Below are 20,912 nucleotides of genomic sequence, written 5' to 3'. Positions count from 1 at the left end.
AGAAGATAGGAAAGATAATATATTGTTAAATTATAAATTTATTTTGGTCAAATATATATCATTTACAGTAACTGTAAAAAGCGTAGAAAGTTTGCAACTAGCAAAGAATATGTAAGACTGTAGAGAACTCAAAATAGGTTGAATATGAAAAAGCATTTAAAAAAGGACAAATTGCCAATGAGTAATATACAAAATTAGAAAAATTTACCCCTTAAAGCAGGAAGGCTATTTGTATATATATATATATATATATATATATATATATATATATATATATATATATATATATATATATATATATATATATATATATAAATTTATTATTTCGTTTAATTATTTGTTTAATTCCTACTCACACCCTCACTTTCTCATCGATCCTGAGTCCTGACACTGCATTTTTATGTAAATATAACAAATTTGTTTATTATTGGTTATGATCGAAGCAGCACCTTTACCTAATACTTTTTGTTCATATAAAAAAAATCTTTATTCAGATTGTTTAATTTATATTGAAGTAATTAATTTGCAAAGAAGATGAATGTTAGTGTAAAAATTGTTCCTTATCATAATTGTGCGAAAAGAATTTCTGTTTCGGTTTAATAAAATTTGACGGTGGACTATTAGGCTATTATTATTATTATAATAATAATATTGTATCCGAAAATATCAATATAAAGTAGTACCGTCACCTTTTCCTTCTCATTTTTTTTATATTGAAAAATCTACTCTTTTTTGTCTTCCAAATGGCAGAATTGTATCACAATTTGTATACTTGATTGAAGATGTACAATATTAGTTCGGACTTACTTATGGAAAATATTTTTTAAATATGTCTGTGTTTATAATGTATGAGACAATGTACTATGTTTTATGTTCCTCTTTATCATTTTGTATAATTATGAAAATCTGAATAAAGGCAAAAAAGTTTTTTGTTAAATTAATAAATAAATGGAGCTTGAGGGGAGGAGGCAAGGTTAATAGGAGGGGAGAAGATGAAGAAGAAGAAGAAGAAGAAGAAGAAGAAGAAGAAGAAGAAGAAGAAGAAGAAGGAGATGAAAAAGAAGAAGAAGAAGAAAAAGAAGAAGAAGAAGAAGACGACGAAGAAGAAGAAAAAGAAGAAGAAGAAGAAGAAGAAGAAGAAGATGAAAAAGAAAAAGAAGAAGAAGAAGAAGAAGAAGATGATGATGATGATGATGATGATGATGATGATGATGATGAAAAAGAAGAAGAAGAAGAAGAAGAAGAAGGAGATGAAAAAGAAGAAGAAGAAGAAGAAAAAGAAGAAGAAGAAGAAGAAGAAGACGAATTAAGAAGAAGAAGAAGAAGAAGAAGAAGAAGAAGAAGAAGAAGAAGATGAAAAAGAAAAAGAAGAAGAAGAAGAAGAAGATGATGATGATGATGATGATGATGATGATGATGAAAAAGAAGAAGGAGAAGAAGAAGAAGAAGAAGAAGAAGAAGAAGAAGAAGATGATGAAAAAGAAGATTAAGAAGAAGAAAATGGGGAAGAAGGAAAAGATGAAGAAGAAGAAGAAAGATGAAGAAGAAGAAGAAAAAGACGAATTAAGAAGAAGAAAAAGGAGAAGAAGAAGATGAAGGAGGAGGAAGGGGAAGACCGAGGATAACAAAATAATAGGAGAAGGAGAAAAGTATAGGCCTACAGGAAAATTAAAAGAGACCGTATTCTAAACTTATCGTCAGTCACTTCAGATGGACTACCACTATCGATTTTTTTTTCTTTCTTATATTGATGTACATTTATAAAGGTATTTTCCAAAGGCATTGTGGATAATGATTTTTAAAAAAAATAAGGAATAAATCACATTGGCGCTGGCATACATGTACATGTCATGATGTTTACATAATACACCAATTATTCACATATTGAAGCAAGCGACCATAAATATGTCAAAATATTATGGTATCCTTGATGGTATATGACCACAAAAAAAGACTACCCGTATATGAGGCACTGTTTGGTATTGGAACTTGTGTTAATATATTTTTATTTAAAAAAAGAGCCTAAGGCAGATTTCATTTAATGTGAATGAGTTACAGCTGATGGTTAGAGCCCATTTTGATCCGTGATCTTCAAATCCAACATGATAAGGGAGGGGGGAATGTCTCATATAATTTAATGATATCTAATTATTTATCTTCTGTATTTTGATAATTTCCCTTGGCAGCGATTTTAAAAAAATGGTATGGCCATCGCATTGGATAAAAATCTAAAGATATCAAATTTCATGACACTGTGGGCCTCATACTCACATTTTGATTTTGATAATTGTTACTTGTAAGTAATTTAAGCTTGCATGTATTTCATTCCCTGTATTTGTTATTGTTTTGTGTAATTTTGTTTTCATCATTTTACGAATATGAATAATTAGGTATCAAATATCAGTTCTGTTGTCCTGTGGAAACTGTAAGCACATAAGGCCTATTTTGACCCATTGATTAACAAAGTTTTACAGGGCCTACTTGACAATGATCGTCACCAAATACTTTCCAGAGTAGTATGAGAAGACGTCCCACGTCTCATCTAGGATACCATTAACGTGATCCTCAGTTATTTGAAGATGTGACCTCAAGCGCTACTCAACCGACCATTCTAAGGCTAAAAGTAATATTCTTGTATAAAATTAAGTCACAAGACTCACAACGTCAGGAAATTAATATAAATTACAAATCTATTTGAAACAATTATAGTAGAACAGGGGAACTATAATCAATAACATTTACGCTATATTTTACAGGCGCAAATCCAGGATTTCTTAGAGGGGGGGGGGGCAAATTTGAAAATCAATACCCCCTCCTCCCCCATCTTAAGTAAGCTTCTCAAGATACCACACCCACTTGCCATAGCACATACACGACTATACTAATCAAAACGTTGGTCAAGTACAGTAAACCCCGAGTATATACCGACGCAACCGAAACAGAAACCGAAACAGAAGTGCCACGCCTATTTTATTGATGAACATCCAGATTAAGTATAACTTATACACATAAGGCAAACATTTCTTGAAGAAAATAAGTTGCTAGCAAACGAATCGCGTTAAAAGTTAAAGCTCAATTATAATTTTATTTTAAATCAACAACAACAACAAATCAAAGGACCTATAGCTGGATTACAACAAAACAGTGTATGTCTCGGTATGTTTCATCCCCGTTTCATAATGCATGGAGCATGTGATATATTAGTCGATAACTTCAGTTAGTTGAAAAACCAAAGTCGATCACCAAAATATTTGTTGCCACTGAGCGAAATTGCAGAGGTATGACATTCTATTTCAAGTTATTTCTGTAATCTTTGATGTTAACACTTCATTAGAAGGCTTTCTTAATTTTGTAATTTGAATTTGAATTGACAATTTTTAGGCAAAACCGTGTACTTTGGGAGTTAACAAACGAGAGAGCGGTTGTTGACTTCGACCGCATAGTTTACTTCGGTCCCGTACGTGATTTTCTACGTAGGGGTCTAGTCTTAAAGAACTTTTTATGAATATAAATTATTGTCACATTGACCATGTTGACATTGTTATTGACACGGCGTGACGGCTGAATCAATACTAGGAGCATTAATATAGTTTGTGTGGAATTTAAAATGGAAATCAACTGATTTATTTTATTCCAGTCATTCCCGTATCAAAATGATTTTAGAATTAGAGTAGGGTCTAGAATATTTAGATCTAGAGCATCACATTTGAAGGAGTTTTAACAATAATTTTTACTTTTCTCCTATTTGTTTTTAAAATGAGCTGGATTGTCGTCAGACAATCTCTTACTAAAGCACACACCTACACAGATGTGTAAATCAGAGTAAACATCCTGCACCCAGCCACCCCCCCCCCCCCCCCCCCCCCAGGTGCATCTTAATGTTTATCTAGACCCTACTGACTAGATCTAGATCTATGTGAGTGTGTCATGCAGTTTTGAAGATGATTTTTATCAATTCCTATTTTGGGAGTGATTGGTCCACGAATCCACTTTTTTATTATACTTATTATTTGCTTGTCATTATACTTATTTTTTGCTTGTCATTGCAGGTTTGCATAGCATGAACCCAAAGATGAGTCTTTCCCCGCCGCAGCAGCAGCAGCAGTTCCCTGCCATGAACTCACCCCAGAGGGCAGGCGGCTCCTCCTCGCTGTCCGTTCCGAGTGGGTCCTCTAGCCGCATCAAGGCTGCCCTGAAGCCTGGCCGCTCCCTGATGGACTGGGTCCGGCTAGGCAAGCAGCAGGGTAAGAAGCTGAATGGCGTCCAGGGCCAGAAGATGGACGTCTCGGAAGAAGAGCTGGCCAAGCATAACAAGATAGATGATGGCTGGCTGGCAATCAGAGGTGAGTTCTCCTTCTGCTTCTTCTTCTTCTTCTCGTCCTCATCCTCGTCCTCCTTCTTCTTCTTCTCCTCCTTCTCCTCCTTCTCCTCCTTTTCTTCTTCTTCTCCTCCTTCTCCTCCTTCTCCTCCTTTTCTTCTTCTTCTTCTTCTTCTTCTTCTTCTTTCTTCTTCTTCTTCTTCTTCTTTTGCTTCTACATCTTATTATTCTTCTTCTTCTTCTTCTTCTTCTTCTTCTTCTTCTTCTTCTTCTTCTTCTTCTTCTTCTTCCTCCTCTTCTTCCTCTTCCTCCTCTTCCTCTTCCTCCTCTTCCTCTTCCTCCTCTTCCTCCTCTTTCTCTTCTCCCTCTTTCTCTTCTCCCTTTTCCTGCTCTTCCTTCTCCTCCTTTGCCTGCTCCTTCTCATCTCGATTTCTTCTGCCTCCTTCAATCCTGAATATTTTTTCACTTCAAACTCGCATATGGTGTGTGCATCAGAGGAAATATATTTGTAATGTGCTTGGATATTTTACAGACCTCTGGCTGGGTACAAGTGTGCAGGAAAAATAAAATCTCGTAGTAGTAGTAGTAGCGGTGTCTTGGTAGAGTTGTTTTAACTCTTTATCCACTAGGGATTTAAATCCTATGTTCAAACAATTTGATTTAGTATTTTTTACATTTTGTGTGTGTGAGAAAAGTCGACTATGGTGGTCCAGTGTTTGTTCCATAAGTCGACCAAGGCAGATAAAAAGTTGAACACTTGACTGGATGTACAAATATTGCACAGCACCAGTTTTCTTTGGCAAGGCATGAGAGGTGTTGTGGTCTATTGGATAAGTCATCAGACTGTAGATCACAAGATACAGTGTACAAATCCCAGCCTGGCACCAACTTCTTTTGTAAAGACCTTAAATCTACATTTGCTACTCTCTAGTCTCTACCCAGGTGTTAAATGGGTTTCCGGTAGGATGTGAACGTCTGTAAGATGGCGCCTGGCTGAGAATGTGCAAACATTGTCTACGGGCAATCCTAAATCCGATGCCCGGGTTAATAATAAAATGTACAAATATCTGTAAAGAACTTAGATACATTATCTACATGTACATAGCACTACAGATATGAACATAGAATATTAATATTATTATACATGTAATCTACATTGATTTATTTTATTCGTTTTATTTATTTCATTTCCATGTCGTATGTATTAAACAAAATAGAAATGACAACACAGAGCACATAACATGAAAGAGTTGTAAGACAGTGGAAATGCCACCAGCGGACGCCTGAGGATTACCTCAAAGAATTTCCATTCTGTCATGAGGTTCTCCACGTCCGCTGGTGATACGTGTACATGTGAATAGATTTAAGAAGTAACGGTAAAATAACATAACATAACAGAGTTCAAGTACATCCATCAAGCATGATAACTTTTTGATGTTGAACTTTGTGGCATGAAGAAAATAACAATCATACGGCATGTGAACAAACACAAAGCACAACAACAATGAATACATTTGCCAACGTTGATCCAGGTGTAAAGGTTCCTGTTGGCATTATTCCTTGAAATACATTTACATTGTGGACTGACTGTAGTTGCCGAAGCCAAAGCCAGGATAAAATTCCAATGCACTTTGAAAGTAGCAAATACATGTAGGGAAGTAATGCGAGGGTAATGCAATCATAATGCAATCATAATACAACTATAATATGCTATGAGATTACAATATTACATGTAGATTCAGTACGAGTCTGGCTGCACAGACTCCAATACATGCAAAATATTAAAGTCCAGGAAGGGAGTTTCAATAGTTGACATGTCAATAAAGGAGTACAAGTTTTAGACACCATGTCACATGTTTTTGTTTTTGTTTCCAAAGAATAAAAGACAAAGAAGCCAGGTGTTTTTAGTCAAGCTGAATTGAGCTTCGCAATTGTACAGTTTGTAAGTGTCAGTTAAAAGCCCTGATTCTTCGAAAAAAAATAACTACTGTATATAGTTGCAAACTAACAGAACAAAGCATACATGTAAGGCAAACAAAACAAGCATAAATAAGCGTCTTAACTGCTTGAATTGAAGACTAGCATTTAAATCTTTAAAGCTCTGTTGAAGACAGTGTATTTACATGTAATATCAAAAAGATTTATTGCTTTCTACATAGATGTTGACTTTTGAATTGTAAATTGTATTCCATAGGCATTAGTTTTGTGATATAGGTTTCTCTCTGATTTGTATTGTTGTTGAAAATAGATGGTTTAGACGATTGAATGGTTATTTTTTTTTTTAATTTTTCCCTTAGAAATAGCCGTTACTTTGCTTGTACTTTTACATCAATCCTGTAAGCTTTCAAAACACATGCAAATTGTAGATTTTATTATGTTAAATATTCGTGAGTTGCCTACAGGTACTACATGTAGCTAGGTAGAAATGTAAATGTACAATGGCTAAAGACCTACAAATGCCATGCATTGCTTGGTAGTCAACTCCAACGTTTCCCATACATTGCAAAGCATTTTAAATTGTATTGTGAAATCGTGAACATGAATTGACATTAAGTTTCATTTTTATCTGATGTTTTGTCTGAGTCAAGCTATTCTATGGCTATCAGCTTGATGTTTAGGTCCTCAAGGCGTAATGTAACAAAAGGTTGTGAAGGGTGAAAATTGCACAATCCATTGATTCATACATGTATGAGTCACATTAACCTTTTTTGCGGAGTCACTCTACTCTATTTCAGGCTTCGGATTGAGAACCAGAAGAGCTTTGAGTTACTTTGTCGTAAAACTTTATGTCTTTGTTACTACGGTACATGTAACAACTGATATTAAAAGGACTTGGTAACATTGTTCAGATGAGAGAAAATGGTGCTGGTCAAGGTAGTGACTTCAATGCTAGATGTACAATTAAAGAGTTTGAGTGAAAACTAATAATAACAATTGGGAAAAACTCATCTGATCAAATCCTTAATTCTCCGAACTATATTATTACAATTTAATTACATTTTAGGTGAATGTAAATCGTCACAACGCAATGAATTGACACTGTATACCATTCCAGACAAATAAGTGTTGAAGTATTGTAAAAGCCTGTCTTTACACTGTATGTCTTATTTTCATGAAAAAACAGTTAGGGAAAATACAAAAATGGTTGGGAGAATTTACTGTTAGAAGGTACAATGTAATGCACAGTGAAATCAAGGTGAAACCAACTCGTGAGTAGAGAGAGGTTCACGCTCCTGTGCTCAAGTCTGACATTGTTTCTATATGCAGGGTTTTACGTGTAAATAATCTTTGAAGGCTTCCATGGTAATGAGCAAGGTTTGTGGTTGCACCACGTATTCTTTGGACAGGGTTAGTTGGGCCTGAGAAAGAGATAGAGCGTGAGTGGGTCCCTTTAAGGGCCAACTAACCCTGTCGAAAGAATACATTGTACAGTGTACGTGGTGTAACCGCAAACCTCACTCAAAAGTGTATGTTATTCTTTATGCTGTTCATGAATGCTCTGACCTGGTTCACAAAGCCTTTTTTTTTTATGACAAATGACATTCAAATCAGTGACAAATCTGCTGATAACCAATCAGAAGCAAGGATTTCACTAGCTATGAACAAAAACTGTCATTTGTCACTGATGATAATTAAGTTTTGTGAAACTGCTATGTGTTTCTTTGGTTAATTGGTTCCCTTGATACATCCAATTTTATTGAGTTACACTAATCACTGTATGCCACACTCTACTACATGTACTAACCCATACGCATCGGCATCACCCAACCCCTCCACATGCATACAACAACTGTACAATGCTTGATTCTTGCCTGTAGGGATTGCTATAGAGCCCACCACTCCACAAATTGCATTAATGAATAGATGGAAGGAGTTCCAGAGCACCAATTTTATTAATGGAGCTCTAAAATATATCTCTGTGAAACAGGGCTTTCATACTACCATCCCAATTGGCTGCATTTCCCTTTTTTCAGGTTTACCTTGACATTTTGCTTTGATTGTGTAAAAAGATAGGAGAGACTTGGTTTGTGGCTGCATAATATCTTAACCTTTACAACATGTACTTGTACATGTACATGTAGCTTAGCTTAATACCGGTAGATATCATTTCTTAATCCTAAAAAATTATAAGTTTGTCTTTTTTAATTTTATTTGATTGCTTTTTTTGTATTTGTATTTGAGCATGTGTGTGTGTTTTGAAATATGAAATAAGAAGCATGTTTGAATGAACCTGTAAATCAGCTGTTTAAACCTAATAAAAGGAATATTCCAGATACAGTGTAGATATATGTAGACAAAGCAAACATCATAAAAAGCCATATATATTTTGCTCTTCATCTACAAATCAAAGAGTTAGAGATTAGTAATACTGTATTTTGGTTACCTTAGCTGTGAATCTTTGTCAAGTACATGTCCCCTGTGTATATATCTTAAACATATTTGCTATTAAATTGCCTATGCTGTACATGTAATCTTTCTTATGTACAGCACAATCATATTTGAATTTCAGATTTGACTATTGTGTTTTTCTTCCGCTCATATTTCAACATGGACAGAGTCTAATCCTACTCCTAGTACTACAGATTGGAAAATTGCCCAGAATTGAGGCACTTGTGGATATTTGCCCCCTTGTCAATATTTGTACAGTTGTCCACCTTTTGTGAATTTGCAAAGAGGTGTTTATTTTATTGGGTGAATCATTCCTTCCTTTTTGATAAAATGTAGATAAAGAGCAGTCTCCGGAGTATTTCTTAATTTTATGTTTTATATCTTTTCAAGATTGCTGTGTCATATATTCATGTTGCCATTTCATTCCTGATAGAGGACAAGTTTACAAATGCTGCTGTTCAAGTTTATTGAAGTTCTTTTTAGAGGGCATCGATTAGAAAAGAATGTCATGGGGAAAAATTATGAAGTAATCCCAAAAGCAAACAAGATAGAGACAAATTTAGGGTCACCCGGAAAGAAAAAAGTCAGATGTTATGAAATTCACTTTGTACTTTGAACATATTCACAACATTATATACACTGCATTCGTGCTAAAAATACACGGGAACTGAAAGCAAATTCAAGTAACTTTCAAAAGCTTTAAAAGTGCTCTAGTGAAAAACAAATTTATTAAATATCCCTTTGAGAAAATTGCACAGTATATACATGTACAATATCAAATCCTAAAAGAGCTGTCGTAAAAATAGAAAAGTATTTTTTACACTGCACTGTATGCTCTGGCGATGCCAAATTGTTCTGAACTGAAGTATGGACGAAACAATACCTCACCTTAACCCTAAGGCCTATAAGCCAATCACCCTGGCTCTTCCCCCTCTCTTACTTGTTGGCAGCATAAAGCTGTGAGCAAAAGTGAGCAAAATCAATGTCGCTGAGGCAAAGTTACTGTCACTAGACACTCTGACAATACTTGTGTACATGTACATGTATCCTCTATACCAGTAGTACAAATGTACACACAACCATTGATTTAGAGATTTGTTACATAACACAGCAAGAAAAGTCTACACCAGCTCCTCTATTGTCTGGTAACAGCATGGGAAAATGTTAAGGTCTATTTTTAGACATGACAACACACTGTGTTAAAGTCCAAGTCAACTTTTGTATTCATGAGCACTGGAACAACAGGCTAGTATTTTTTTACGATTTTGCGGTGGAACAGAAGGGAGAACTGTACGTGAAGGCTCTTGACTCTTCGAGCCTTGCTCATGCTTGCTTGCTTGCACCCTGGGACAAGGTGTTTTGTGATCTAGTTTTGCTTGGTACAGAAAGCCATTGATGGTACTTTATTTTGTATTTTACTAAAGGGACTTGGTAACATTGTTCAGATGAGAGAAAATGGTGCTGTTAAAGGTAATGACTTCAATGCTAGGTGTACAATTAAAGATAATCTGAAAGTTTGAGTGAAAACGGACCATTATTAATGATAAAAATTAAGGAAAAATGACCTGATCAATTCCATAATCCTCCCAACTATATTATTACAATTTAATTACATTTTAAGTGAATGTAAATTGTCACAAAGCAATGAATTGGCTCTTTAAAAGCCTGTCTTATTTTTTAAATGGAAAAAAAAACTGTTGGGAAAATTCAAAAATGGTTGGGAGACTTTGAGTTTTGAGAATTTGTTAAAGTATTTTTTGCATGTCTGAGGGTACAAGTACAGTAAAAGGAATAGCATTTTTTTCATCAACCTTCAACAAAGTTACCGAGTAAGGAGTATTTGTGGTTGATGTAGACATTTGATGTTGCCGTAATCTGTGATAATTTTCAAAGCAGGTAATAATTCATTCAAATTCTTATTGCAAGGTACTGCGTCCAGATCAGACCGTTTTTCACTCTGTGGTGTCATAACACAACAAATGTTCAGAATTATGATCCCTATTTTGTTTTCCGAGCTTCTGGAAAGTGGAAAGGGAAATTTGTGTTTCAGAATTATGAACATTTGGGAAAATGAGTCCCTCCTTTTTCATCTCACAGAGGAGTTTCACAGTCGAATAATACTTTAATTCTTTGACCTTTTCTAACCTTTGACCTCTGACAGGTCAAGTGTACAATGTGACCCCATACATGGAGTATCACCCAGGTGGTGCAGAGGAGTTAATGAAAGGACTTGGCATAGATGCAACAGATCTCTTTAATGAGGTAATTATTGATGCAAGCTCATATCAGTGAAATTACATACATAATTTATAATGCACATACAGGTACATATTTTATGCACATACAGTACATCATTTATGTTCATACATAATCTGTACATGTTCAGGTGGTGATCATTCGACACTGATCAGAAGATACATGTAATCTATTATGTATTATGATTGCAAATCCCTCAGGGAGCACAGTATAAATACTAATGAGGCTACCCTAGGTAAACAATACATTGTATTATATTATCAATATAACTTTTAATATTACTATTATTCTTATAATTATTATAATTATTGTACTATTATTGCTATTATTATTATTATTGTTGATATTATCATCATTTAGTGAATTTTGTTAGATTTCTTTTGGCTGGTTACCTTTTTAACGTTGAAAATCAATTTTGGTTTTACTTAACTTTGTACTTTCAAATGTCATTTAACATTTCCGCACCCCCCCCTTATTTCTCTACCTCGCTCCTCCCCCCCCCCCCCTTCTCTCTCTCTCTCTATCTTTTTCTCACAGGTGCATAGATGGGTGAATGTAGAGTCTATGCTAGAGAAGTGTCACATTGGACCCCTGCAGAAAGGAGACCCCTTGGCATTCTTCAAAGTACCAGGTTAGTCAATGCAGGACTCACCTATAAGAGCAAAGAGCACAATCCCCCCCCCCCCCCCCCCCCACAAAAAAAAAAAAAAAAAGAAAGAAACTCAACCCAAGACCCCCAAATTTCAGATCTTTTACAGGGACCCAATGCATAAAACCCTGCAAAGACATCTCCAAACCTTATGTTTAAAAAAAGCTAATTTGGAGCCCTGGGCAAATTGATCCATATAAAAGTTGTCACTAAAAGACAAGTGCACACATTATTTGGGACTTGGGAACTACATGTACACAATGAACATTTTATTCATTACAGACCATTTAGCCTGGCTTCAGGCACAGTGAGGTTTATTCCTTCTTAGTGAAAAATAAATGTACATGTAAGTGCAAACATGGAGAATTGAAATCCACTGCATGACATCTTTTTGCAATAATTGGATAGAGAGAGAGAGAGAGAGAGAGAGAGAGAGAGAGATAGTGGTGTAGAAGAGAGAAAGGAAATAAGAGAGGCACAGCAAGAGCAAGAGAGAATAAAGGGGAAGGGAAAGAGAGGGCACATTTCTTGACATATAAAGTAATAACATACATGTAAGTCCTTGGAAAATTTGTCATATTATCCATAATGATACAAGTAGGTATATCACAGAGAGAAGGAGAGAAAGAGAGAGGGGAGATGGCAATAGAGAGAGAGGAAGTGCAAGAGAGAAAAGAGGGGAATAGGATAGAGAGAGTAGTGAGTAGAAGAGAAGGAGAGGGCACAGTTTTTGACAAAGTAAAGTAATGACATCGTGTAAGTCCTTGGAAAATTTGTCATATTTTTTAATGATACAAGTATTTATATCAGAGAGAGAGAGAAGGGGGAAAAGGAGAGAGGGAGAGAGAGAGGGGAGAGCAAGAGCAAGAGCAAGAGAGAACAGAGCAAAAGCAAGAGAGAGAAGAGGTGATGAGAATGGAGAGAGGAGTGAGTAGAAGAGAAAGAGAGGGCACAATTCTTGACATATAAAGTAACCGTGTAAGTCCTTTGAAAATATGTCATTTTATTTCTAACTACACTGTATATCTCATGGAGTTTGCAATTGCATGGACATATCTTGTTTTATATCTACATGTATAACTTGCATTCCATTTCCAGTGCATTGAATCTGAAAGAAAATTTAGACAATCTGTGATGTACGTATATTGTCAGTGCTACAAATTGGCAATGACCATTATTAATAAAAGCTGTCTGATCAGAATCTATGACAGAGGTGCAGCCTTTTGTGACAAATTCTGCCGTAGGTATGCCACTATTCTATAGAAGCTATTTCCCAGCTGCAAAACAAATTCTGTGCACTATTACAAGCAGACCAACAATTCTTTGCAAAGCAATGCATAGTTTAATAAACTTCAAAAAACATGTTAATCTGCTTGCCTGTACAATACAAGAATACATGGGGTTGAAGTTAGGGCAATCTTACACAAAGACCCATATTTACAAAGCTGTATTTTGAGGTGAAATACAGCTTTTCCTTTCAGACATCTATTCAAGTATTTTGATTCTACATGTAGCAGACCCCTTTGTAGTCATGCATGAGTGAAAATCTAACAGTTAATTTGTCCAGACGGAAGTGAAATGCTCCATCTCGTTTCTCATAATTTTGTGGGCAATTTGTATGTATTGTAATGTTAATGCTTAGCTCAATGCCCGGGGGGGGGGGGGGTACTCACATATTAAGCAATACAAATACAAAATTTCACACACAAATCCCTTAACATGGGTCTATTTTTTCTAAAATTGTGAAAAATGGGCCTTTATTCTGAGAAAAATCCCCAAAATGACCTTTAAAAGGGGGTAGGGGTTTTGTGACTTGAGCTGCACACCCCCATCCAAACCAATCTGAGGTGAAATATTTGGGTGAAAGTACTTGCAGTTTAAAGATTTGTCAGTGGGGCTTAGAATAGAAGGGGAAATTTGTTTTAACAAATGGAGGTAAATTATCAACATTTTATAGTGAGAGAAAAGCAAGGGTTCATTTCAATGAGAATAATTACAAGGTAAGAATAATCTTAGAATTTTGTGGGATAATTTCAACAGAAGTAATTACCGGTAAATAGAATTTCTGTACGATTGCCACTATCCATACAATATTGCTTTCCATTGACTTTTGGACTGATTTGTTTTTCAAAAGTTGATCAGCTTCGGAGTGTTTGTCAGTCTCCCTTTTTTTCCTACAAATCACTTGTAAAAGCCTGGGGCAAATGTCTGATCCCCCTTTATTCCTGATTCTCATCTCAACCTTTCACACACATATGTTTTAAGCATATTTCCATAACAACTAGAGTCCCCAGGTGCAACTATGTAAGAAAACAATAATGACACGCACATTATACATCTGTGTGAAGGATACTTTTTAAAAACGCATTAAGGCACAATTTATAGATTAATAAAATATGAAGGCCTTGGCCTGTTTCTTGCCTCGTTGTTAATTAGAACATGGAATCATTCATGGACGAAGAAGCTCATTGTTGCTTTGTTCAACTGAGTGATGTTTGCAATTTATGATGAAAAGAGGGTCATTCAGTTGGATGTGCTCTGTGAATTTTGGAGCGCAGAACTGTGAACCTTTGATGGAAATAGAATTTTGGTCATGTATGATTTTACGGTTAAGTGATTGAAATGAACAAGAAATTGGAAGCATCAATGAAGTTGGTTTGAATTAAAGGAAAAGCAGAAGAAATGTTATTGTGGTGTTTCAAGAATTATTTGTGGCACAAACTGTTGTGGACACTGGCACCCTTCAAAATTCGGAAATGCACTGATAGAACCATTTTCTGCATTTCGACAAAGTTATTACGGTAGTTCAGATGATTTTTTAAACAATTAAAAAAAGAAATCCCTGAAAGCATTATTTAAAGCCTGTCTGCACTAGTTTGGCCAGGGGGGAATTATACCTGCCTGCAAGGTCACTGACAGGTGGTTATCTCATCAAATCAACTCTCAATTAACATAAAAAGGGGATCATGGGGGACCAACAGGCACCGATTAGGCATTGTTTGCTATATAGAGGGCGCATGTAGCCATAACTAGTGCAGTTGGGCTTTAAACCAACCTAATATCAGGGTGGACTTCCCTTTTGAGGGCATACAATGATTGATCTAATAGTTGTGTGAACCTTTTGCTGTGGGCTGTTGGTCTCATGTGGGCTTGATCTCCCACTTTATCATTATTTTTTTATTTTCAAAATCTTTCTTTCAGACAAGAAATCGTCGCCTTCGAAGATGGAGCAGGCGGGCAGCTATACCATCAAATGGCCAGACACGGTGGAGAAAATTCCATGGTATATGTGTAAGCTAAGAGGCAGAGACAACAAAGTCAGAGCCAAGTAAGTCATTCGTCTCTAGGCCTGTCCTCATCAGCTCAAGTTTAAACATGTGATTAAGTGCTTGTTATAAATATTTATGTACAATGTTATCCATGATTTTGTATCTGATTAAAGATATATTTTTTAACAACAACAATAACAAAAAAGCTTGAGTTTGCCAAATAACCCGCTATTTTCAGACTCTGGATATTATTCAGAAGTTAGAGATCGCGTCTTCACCAGACTGACACGCTCATCACAAACTAGCTCGGACTGGTGCAAATTAGCCTGCTATTTCCCAAATAGCGGGATATTTGGAAACAAGACCAAGACTTCTCTGGATATTATCTTGACCCAATATTCCGCTAATTGCAACTGCGGGCTGATGAAGACACAAATTAACGGGTTAATTTGGGATTGGGATAGTTAAAATAGCGGGTTATTTGGCAAACTCGAGCTGATGAGGACAGGCCTTCTGTTATCCTCATTATCGATTTGATTTGGTCGAGACACGGTTTCCCACGGCCAAGGGAAAACCTGGTAAGTCATTGAGAAATAAATTCTTCAGGAAGGTCATGAACAATGAGAAAAAATTTATCCCAAAGTCACAGAAAGTCTTGGAAACTGATTGTGGGTGTGGTGTGGGCCTTGTGTAGCTATGGTAGCCTTCCAGTTTGAACTGACAATGGGCGTGGTATTTTTATGCTGCAACCAACACATACCAAAATGGTACTTACATCTGGTCGTGGACTCAGGAGGCAAAAATGGGTCATGGAAAGTCAAAGAGAGTCATGGAATTTGGTTCTCAAATTTCTGTGGGAACCCTGTTTAGAGTAGTTCACTCTTCCCCTTTAATATGGGACGCTTTCAAGAATTGTTGGACTAAAATTTAAAGCAACCTAAATGTAATGTAGCCCCCCCTTAAATCATCTAGACATGGTTTAAAGGGGAAGTCCATGCTGATATTAAATTGGTTTTAATAATAAAAGCAGAACCATGAGAGGAACAGGTCAGTGAAAGTTTGAGCAAAATTCAACGAAGAATTTAAAGAAAGTTATGAATTTTTGAAGTGGCAATCAATCAAGAGCTGTGCCACCAGGGGCCCGTTTCACAAAGCCTTTTTTCAATGACAAATGACAAAAATCAGTGACTAATCTGTTGATAAGCAATCAGAAGCAAGGATTTCAGTAGCTTATAACAAAAACTGTCATTTGTCACTGATGACAAGTTTTATGAAACGCCCCCCCCCCCCCAGTACTATTGCATTTCAGTTGTGAAAGGCGCCACTCATGTACAATGTATGTGTATGGTTGTTCACACTGGTTATGTAACTAACATTTTTTCTCACTTTCCCTTTTTTTTCAGACATGACTGGTATCAAATGGGCGATCAGGTGGTCGTATCAATTTATGTAAAGTGTCATGTAAGTACAGCCTATTGAAATATTTACATTCAATAATACAGTCAAACCTGTCTATAGAGACCGCCCAAGGGAAACACAAGAAGTGGTCTTTGTAGACAGGTTCCTTCAGTACATGTTTCAATAAGAAACCGTTTTAAAGGGAAACAAAAAAATGTGGTCTTTGTAGACAGGTGGTCGCTAAAGCAGATTTGACTGTAATATTAATTGATAATTATAATAATACAAATAATTGGTTTAACCAGGGAGGCCCCGTCAGCATCAATGCTATTCTTCCTGAGGGGCCTGCGATTATTATTACCCCATCAGCTGCCGGGTACCCATTTAGTTCACCTGGGTGGAGAGTGGGAAATGTGGATTAATGTCTTCCCAAAAGACGTTAGTGCCGGGCTGAGACTCGAAACCTCGACTTTTAGATTGAGATTCAATTGAATGAATGGCTATACCATGACACCTCCACAATTCTTCTTCAGGGGTGTACTACTTATTCAAAGAATTGTCTGGAAGCATATATCGAGGGGTCAGTGACCGAAAGATGTAACTCCATTTTGGACAGTTTGAGAAAAAGTGGTTTATGTGTCACTGAGCACTTGGGCCTTAAGGAGTTAAGTCTGTGTTTCACTAGCCATTGAATTCAATGGGGTGTTGGATGGAGGTAAGTCTTTGTGTTTCCTGGAAAGCCCATATTTTTCTCAACATTTTAATACTCATTTTGGCAAAATATGGAGTTATGTCTTTGTGTCACTAAACCCTTGATGTCATGTTATGACATAACATTCCATATGCCCTTCCAAAGGGGTTTGCATATCACACTAGCCATAGAGAGTCAAGTGAATGGGCTATTTATACCACTCCAAAACGTTTCAGTTTCCCAATACAAAGCACTGCATAATAAGAATTGAAAAACATGTGTCACAATATAAAAACAGAATGGTATATGGTTACAGTATCAAAGTTTATCTTTTTTTAAGAATTAAAAAACCCATAATACTGGATAATTATGTATACTTTCTATTTCACAACTTTAAACCATATCAAATGTATTATATTATTGAATGTTGAATTGTTTATCTGAATTCCTGTCATAATTACTGTTCTGTTGGAAATGAAAAATAAAACTGAAACTGAAAGTAGATCTAAAGTAGATCAGTAGAAAAAAAGAAATTGAAAGCACACAATGTGTGCTATTCCCAAAACAATGGAATTTTGATATAAATATAGTGATTAATATAATATCATTATTTTTATCATTTGGCAAGTCTTTCTTCAACCCACAATACTGAAAATAGTCTTCTGTCAACTTTTTTGAAGCCTATATGATTAAAAAAAATAATGATCTTGTGAGCTTTCACTTTTTCTTTAAAATGGCATTTTATGTTGTATTAGCACTGTTTGGATGTTCTGAATGACTTTAATCTCTTACACATGTAATGGAGCTATTTCTTTATCCATTCCAGTACTTCACCACGGACTATGTGATAGTGGATCTGAAAGAAAAGACCCTGAAAGTCACTCTCTACCTTGACAGCCAGTACTTCACACTCCATCTTGGTAAGCCCAAATTTAATTTTTCATACTCCATCTTGCTTCCCCCAAATAGAGAATGATACTTGTACATTTGGTCAGTGTATGGTTGTGCAACAAATACTTTGTCCTCCATCTTGGTAAGCCCAAATGAAATTCTTCATACTCCATCTTGCTTCCCCCAAATAGAGAATGATACCTTTGGTTCGTGTATAGTTGTGCAACAAATACTTTGTCCTCCATCTTGGTAAGCCCAAATGAAATTCTTTATACTCCATCTTGCTTCCCCCAAATAGAGAATGATACCTTTGGTTCGTGTATAGTTGTGCAACAAATACTTTGTCCTCCATCTTGGTAAGCCCAAATGAAATTCTTCATACTCAATCTTGCTTCCCCCAAATAGAGAATGATACATTTGGTTAGTGTACAGTTGTGCAATAATACTTCGTCCTCCAGCTTGGCAAACCCAAGTGGAGAATGATATCAACCCCTTTTGTATAAACTCACTCTATATTTAGAGTACGGTAATCATTCTATGCTTACAGTACTCAGTAATTCATATTCCATCTTAGTTTAAACAGAGAGGGTACGTGTTAAGTAAAAAATTGAATGGTGTTTCTCATACCCTCTACTTTCTGTACGTTTTGATATTCTGTCATGAATATGATTTGTTTTCAAAGATGCATGAACTTTAATCAATTTTTATCAAAACGTTTCTCATTGTACACAGAGCTTCCAGAGGAGGTGCACCCAAACATAAAAGGTATGAAGGATATTTATTTTTGAAAGCATTTGACAAACAGAAACACTTGTACTTTACAAGTTGCTATGTATTTTTTTTATTTTTATGCCTCCGCCACCGAAGGTGGTGCCGGAGGCATCATGTTTTCGGGTTGTCCGTCCATACGTCCGTACGTCCATACGTCCGTCCCGTTTGACCGTTATCACAATATCTCAAGAACCATTTAAGATTTAAACTTAAGACTCAGGAATAGTATTTATCACCATAGGAAGACGATCTGATTAGATTTTGGAGTACGTAGGTCAAAGGTCACAGGTCACAGAGGTCAACTTATGACATTCCTTGTATTGAGTTTGTTATCATAATATCTCAAGAACCACTGGAGATTTAAACTTCAAACTTAATGATAGTGTGTATCACCATAGGAAGACAATCTGATTAGATTTTGGAGCACGTAGGTCAAAGGTCAAGGGTCACAGAGGTCAACTTATTAAATTCCATACGTTGAGATCGTTATCGCAATATCTCAAGAACCACTGGAGAATTTTCACTTCAAACTTAATGATAGTATGTATCACCATATCATAATATCTCAAGAACCACTGGAGATTTAAACTTCAAACTTAATGATAGTGTGTATCACCATAGGAAGACAATCTGATTAGATTTTGGAGCACGTAGGTCAAAGGTCAAGGGTCACAGAGGTCAACTTATGAAATTCCATACATTGAGATTGTTATCATGATATCTCAAGAACCACGGGAGATTTAAACTCCAAACTTGTTTAAATTGCTCTATGGCGGAGGCATCATTTTCGACTGCGCGCAATCAAAATTCCATCTAGTTTTTTTTTAATTGGCTAGTTTCCCCACAATGAATGTACATACATGCCATTAGATGGATCCTGACCCCCACATCCCTTTAAAAGGGGCGTAGTGGCAAATATTGAAAAATTTGAGTTATCACAACTTTAGGGCCGAAATGGTAAGGGCCGGGGTGGTTCAGCATTTTGGAGGAAAATATTATTTTTTTTAATTGGCTAGTTTCCCCATAATGAATATACATACATGCGATTAGATGGATCCTGACCCCCATATCCCTTTTACAGGGGGGTAGGGCAAATATTGTAAAAATTTGAATTATCACAACTTTTCGGGCCGAAGTTGTAAGGGCCGGTGTGGTTCAGCATTTTGGAGGAAAATATTATTTTTTTTAAATTGGCTAGTTTCCCGACAGTGAATGTACATACATGCCATTACATGGATCCTGACCCCCATATCCCTTTGAAAGGGGCGTAGTGGCAAATATTGTAAAAATTTGAATTATCACAACATTCGGGCCGAAATTGTAAGGGCCGTGGTTCAGCATTTTGGAGGAAAAAATTACATTTTTTAAATAGGCTAGTTTCCCCACAATGAATGTATATACATGCCATTAGATGAATCCTGAGCCCCATATCCCTTTGACAGGGGGGTAGGGGCAAATATTGAAAAATTTGAATTATCACAACTTTCGGGCCGAAATGGTAAGGGCCGGGGTGGTTCAGCATTTTGGAAGAAAATATTGTGTTTTTTTAATAGGCTAGTTTCCCCACATTGAATGTATATACATGCCATTAGATGGATCCTGACCCCCATATCCCTTTGACAGGGGGGTAGGGCAAATATTGTAAAAATTTGAATTATCACAACTTTTCGGGCCGAAGTTGTAAGGGCCGGTGTGGTTCAGCATTTTGGAGGAAAATATTAATTTTTTAAATTGGCTAGTTTCCCCATAATGAATGTCCGATTAGATGGATCCTGAACCCTATATCCCTTTGACAGGGGGCTAGGGGCAAATATTGAAAAATTTGAGTTATCACAACTTTTACAGTTTCCCCATAATGAATATACATACATGCGATTAGATGGATCCTGACCCCCATATCCCTTTTACAGGGGGGTAGGGCAAATATTGTAAAAATTTGAATTATCACAACTTTTCGGGCCGAAGTTGTAAGGGCCGGTGTGGTTCAGCATTTTGGAGGAAAATATTATATTTTTTTAATAGGCTAGTTTCCCCATAATGAATGTATATACATGCCATTAGATGGATTCTGACCCCCATATCCCTTTGAAAGGGGCGTAGTAGCAAATATTGAAAAATTTGAATTATCTCAACTTTCGGGCCGAAATTGTAAGGGCCGGGGTGGTTCAGCATTTTGGAGGAAAATATTAATTTTTTTTCATTGGCTAATTTCCCCATAATGAATATACATACATGCGATTAGATGGATCCTGAACCCTATATCCCTTTGAAAGGGGCATA

At 36.2% G+C, this 20,912-nt stretch overlaps 1 protein-coding gene across 1 annotated transcript; it reads left to right on the top strand.

Annotated features, from left to right (window-relative positions):
- Positions 1–3,221: 3,221 nt before the first annotated feature.
- On the top strand, positions 3,222–18,649 carry LOC763021 (cytochrome b5 reductase 4). Its single transcript, XM_030972425.1, has 8 exons — positions 3,222–3,278; positions 4,050–4,343; positions 10,869–10,969; positions 11,501–11,594; positions 14,814–14,940; positions 16,285–16,342; positions 17,797–17,890; positions 18,594–18,649. Exons 2-8 carry the CDS (start codon positions 4,061–4,063, stop codon positions 18,647–18,649), a joined length of 813 nt encoding a protein of 270 aa, XP_030828285.1. The 5' UTR covers positions 3,222–3,278; positions 4,050–4,060.
- Positions 18,650–20,912: the final 2,263 nt, after the last annotated feature.

Source organism: Strongylocentrotus purpuratus, unplaced genomic scaffold, assembly GCF_000002235.5.
Source record: "Strongylocentrotus purpuratus isolate Spur 01 unplaced genomic scaffold, Spur_5.0 spur5_contig_863, whole genome shotgun sequence".
NCBI lineage: Eukaryota > Metazoa > Echinodermata > Echinoidea > Camarodonta > Strongylocentrotidae > Strongylocentrotus > Strongylocentrotus purpuratus.
The sequence above is the reverse complement of the archived record's forward strand: the minus strand, read 5'-3'. Positions and strand labels throughout refer to the sequence as shown.